The sequence below is a fragment of the Salvelinus sp. IW2-2015 genome, unplaced genomic scaffold (genome assembly GCF_002910315.2).
Source record: "Salvelinus sp. IW2-2015 unplaced genomic scaffold, ASM291031v2 Un_scaffold1572, whole genome shotgun sequence".
NCBI classification, from domain to species: Eukaryota; Metazoa; Chordata; class Actinopteri; order Salmoniformes; family Salmonidae; genus Salvelinus; species Salvelinus sp. IW2-2015.
Genome location: NW_019943000.1, coordinates 309,135 through 313,339, shown reverse-complemented (window position 1 = coordinate 313,339; position 4,205 = coordinate 309,135). Strand labels below are relative to the sequence as shown.

Here is a 4,205-nt window from a genome sequence, read left to right as displayed (position 1 = left end):
TGTTGTGTGTGTGTGTGTGTGTGTGTGTGTGTGTGTGTGTGTGTGTGTGTTGTTGTGTGTGTGTGTGTGTGTGTGTGTGTGTTGGGTGTGTTACCTATTTAGTGATGTGAGGAGGAACGTAGCTGCTGACTAATGAGCTCCAGGTTCCTCCTCTCAGAGCTGCAGCAGACACATCCAGAGCAGGAGCAACACAGCAGCAGGCACATCCTGTTGACTGTCCAGTATCTCATAGGAGCCAGACTGAGCTCAGGTCTCTGTCTCTCGTCCACTCTGTTCCCTCTACTCCCTGTGTTGGCTGGTAATGCTGCCATCCAACTGAGAGACAGAGGGAGAGACAGGGGAAAGAAGACAGGGAGAGAAGCAGGGAGAGACGGGGAGAGACAGAGGGAGAGACAGAGGAGAGGACAGAGGAGAGACAGAGGGAGAGACAGGGGAAGACAGGGGAGAGACAGGGGGAGAAAGGGGAGAGACAGGGGAGAAGACAGGGGGAGAGACCAGGGGGAGAGACAGGGGGAGAGAAGGGGAGGAGACAAATTTTGTAAAAAGAAGCTGTTGTGGGACCGTTTAATTTACTATAACTAAGTTACTGATCACATGTATTGTAAGGGAAATGAATACATGCTATGTGTTAGAGTAGGCCTTTAGAATAATGACAAACACATCCTTGACTCTATCAAACTTGATGAGTGGGAAACAAAGGACGCCAGTCCGCCTGCACAGCCGGCCCATCGAAACTACACCTGACAAACTGATTTCACAGATTATAAGAGGTAGACAAGATTAAATTGACAATAATCTGATGAGTGACAATATTAGGCCTAACAGTTGTCAAATTGTACATGAAGAGATGGGCGCATCTTGTAATTTACAGATGCAGGGAAAAGATAATCACTTGATCAAATCCTCCTTCAGAGTCAGATGCAGGGAAAACATTGGGATTTCTATATAGTATCTGAAAGAGCAGATTCCACATTTCCTGAGACACTTCCCTTTGTCAAATAACTCCCATAATTCAAGAGGTGCAGCTCTATTTCCAAATGTCACTTTTTCAAGAATATCTGTGCTGTCCCTGCGTTCAACACATGACCACTCCACTGTCCCTGCATTCAGTACATGACCACTCCACTGTCCCTGCATTCAACCCATGACCACTCCACTGTCCCTGCATTCAACACATGACCACTCCACTGTCCCTGCATTCAGTACATGACCACTCCACTGTCCCTGTATTCAACACATGACCACTCCACTGTCCCTGTATTCAACACATGACCACTCCACTGTCCCTGCATTCAGCACATGACCACTCACGCAGCAGCATTGCTCTGGCTACAAAGCAAAAACTAGTAACATAATAAACTTAAAATATGCTGTTTATTTATGCAATTCATCCTTTACAATTGTTGATGCACCGGTGCTTTTCTTAAGCGAAACAGTCAATCATTTGGCTGTTATATACTATTATCATTTGGCTGTTATACTATTATCATTTGTCTGGTTATACTATTATCATTTTGGCTGGTTATACTATTATCATTTGGCTGGTTATACTATTATCATTTGGCTGGTTATACTATTACCATTTGGCTGGTTATACTATTATCATTTGGCTGGTTATACTATTAATCATTTGCTGGTTTATACTATTATCATTGGCTGGTTAATTATCATTGCTGTTATACTATTATCATTTGGCTGGTTATACTATACATTTGGCTGGTATATTTACTTATACCATTTGGCTGGTTATACTATTATCATTTGGCTGGTTATACTATTATCATTTGGCTGGTTAACTATTATTCATGGCTGTTATACTATTACATTTGCTGGTTATACTATTATCATTTGCTGGTTATACTATTACATTTGGCTGTTATACTATTATCATTTGGCTGTTATACTATTATCATTGGCCTGTTATACTATTATCATTTGGCTGGTTTATACTATTATCATTTGGCTGGTTACTATTATCACTTTGGCTGGTTATATATTATCCATTGGCTGGTCTATACTATATCATTTGGCTGGGTATACTATTATCATTTGGCTCGTTATACTATTATCATTTGGCTGGTTATACGCTTATTATCATTTGGCTGTTATACTATGATCATTTTTATGTTTTTGTTTCTACTTTGTCAAAAGAAGCTGGAACTGTATGAATGACTAATTATTATTACTTTACCTTTATTTAACTAGGCAAGTCAGTTAAGAACAAATTCTTATTTACAATGACGGCCTTCCCAGGGAACAGCGGGTTAACTGCCTCGTTCAGGGGCAGAACGACAGATTTATACCTTGTACCAGGGATTCGATCTTGCAACCTTGCGGTTACTAGCCCAACGCTCTAACCACTAGGCTACCCTGGCGCCCCGCTATACCTCTTATTACTAATCAAATCTACAAATCAAGTTGATCGAATGGTTTACACTGTCATGTTTTTATCAGAAGGGAAACTATAATAGGCTATAGGCCTACATTTTTGTTGTAGGACTTTGCAGAATTATACAAAACATATCCTTGACTCTATCTGAACAAATAACTATTGTTGTTGTCTATTTTTATTGGTGTATTTCCACTAACATTTCTTCATGCAATTAATTATTTACAATAGTTTATGCACTATTTATCAAGCGTTGGTGCTTCTGTTTGCTTCTGGTTGATATGCATCTGATGTGTATGCTAAAGGGGACGCCCGACAACGAGCTCTAGCGGGTACTGATAGGCTGAAACGCCAGGCGGTTCTAGTGTTAAATGCAAAAGACACATTTCAGTTGTACAACTGGCAAGGTATCCCTCTTTCCCTTCCAGATCTGTTTGTGTTGTACAGCCAACTCCAATGGTCGCTATTATGGCATAGCAACAACCATATGGTCGTTATAGCTTATAGTAGCTGGCTATACAGCACAATTAGATCTGGGACCAGGCTGTAAGAGGCTATATCTGTGATAATACAGGTTAGTACCTCTCCTGTGTGTAGCTTAGCCAGAGGGGTGACTAGGGCCCCCAGGGGTAGGTGGCTCTGGAGGGCTGTCTGGCCCTCACACGGAACGCAGTAGGAGGTAGAAAGGATGAACCGAGGACTGCAGTTACCTAGGGACACAGAGAGAGACAACCACAGACCTGGTCTGCTGCCAAAGCGTACACGCTCACACAGGGGCTGGGTGATAGGCTACATTGATATAATTATAACTATAGCTACAATAAAATGTACTATTTTTTTGTCTTATTTATAAAATATATGCTTATTTATGTCAATATTATACAGAATTGCTGTATTGCCTGAGGCCTACCTCTGTCCTCCACGACACAGTCGGTGGTAGCCAGCGGAGGTAGAGAAGAGATGGGTTCAGACACAAACACCTTCCCCTCCCACGCTGTCCTGTCCTCCTCCATCACACGCACCTGTGAGAGAAAGAGAGAGGAGAGAAAGAGAGGAGAGATGGAGAAAGAGAGGAGAGAGAGGAGAGAAAGAGAGACAGAAAGAGAGAGAGAAAGAGAGAGACAGAGACAGAGAGATGGGTCATTAGCAACTAGTCCATTTCCTCAGTGAAAACAATGCACTGAGCAAATGTCAAATTGGCCTTTTACCAAATTACCATAAGACAGACCACGTATTCACCCTAAACACCCTAATTCACAAACAAATCAGAACAAAGGCAAAGTCTTCTCATGCTTTGTTGATTTCCAAAAAGCTTTTGACTCAATTTGGCATGAGGGTCTGCTATACAAATTGATGGAAAGTGGTGTTGGAGGAAAAACATACGACATTATAAAATCCATGTACTCAAAAGAGTGTGTGGTTAAAATTGGCAAAAAACACACATTTCTTTCCACAGGGCCGTGGGGTGAGACAGGGATGCAGCTTAAGCCCCACCCTCTTCAACATTTATTTTATTTTACTTTTGTTTATTGTCTACTTCACTTGCTTTGGCAATGTTAACTTATGTTTCCCATGCCAACAAAGCCCTTAAACTGTAATAGAATTGAATTGAGAGAGGAGAGAGAGAGGATAGAAAGTAAGAGGAGATAAAGAGAGAGGAGAGAAAGAGAAAGGACAGAGAGATAAGACAAATATGGAGAAAAAGAGAGAGGGGGATGAGAGAGAGGAGAGAAAGAGAGAGAAGAGAAAGAGAGAGAAGAGAAATAGAGATAGAGGAGACAGAGAGGAGATAGAGAGAGAAGAGAAAGAGAGAGAA

The 4,205-nt window shown here is 41.5% G+C and overlaps 1 protein-coding gene across 1 annotated transcript in view; it reads right to left on the bottom strand.

Annotated features, from left to right (window-relative positions):
• Positions 1-4,205, bottom strand: part of LOC112071300 (protein transport protein Sec24C) — a 25,538-nt gene that overhangs the window by 14,341 nt on the left and 6,992 nt on the right. Inside the window, 6 exon segments of the mRNA XM_070439335.1 lie at positions 147-183; positions 186-239; positions 242-274; positions 277-315; positions 2,962-3,099; positions 3,300-3,411. Coding sequence (XP_070295436.1) covers positions 147-183; positions 186-239; positions 242-274; positions 277-315; positions 2,962-3,099; positions 3,300-3,411 — 413 coding nt within the window.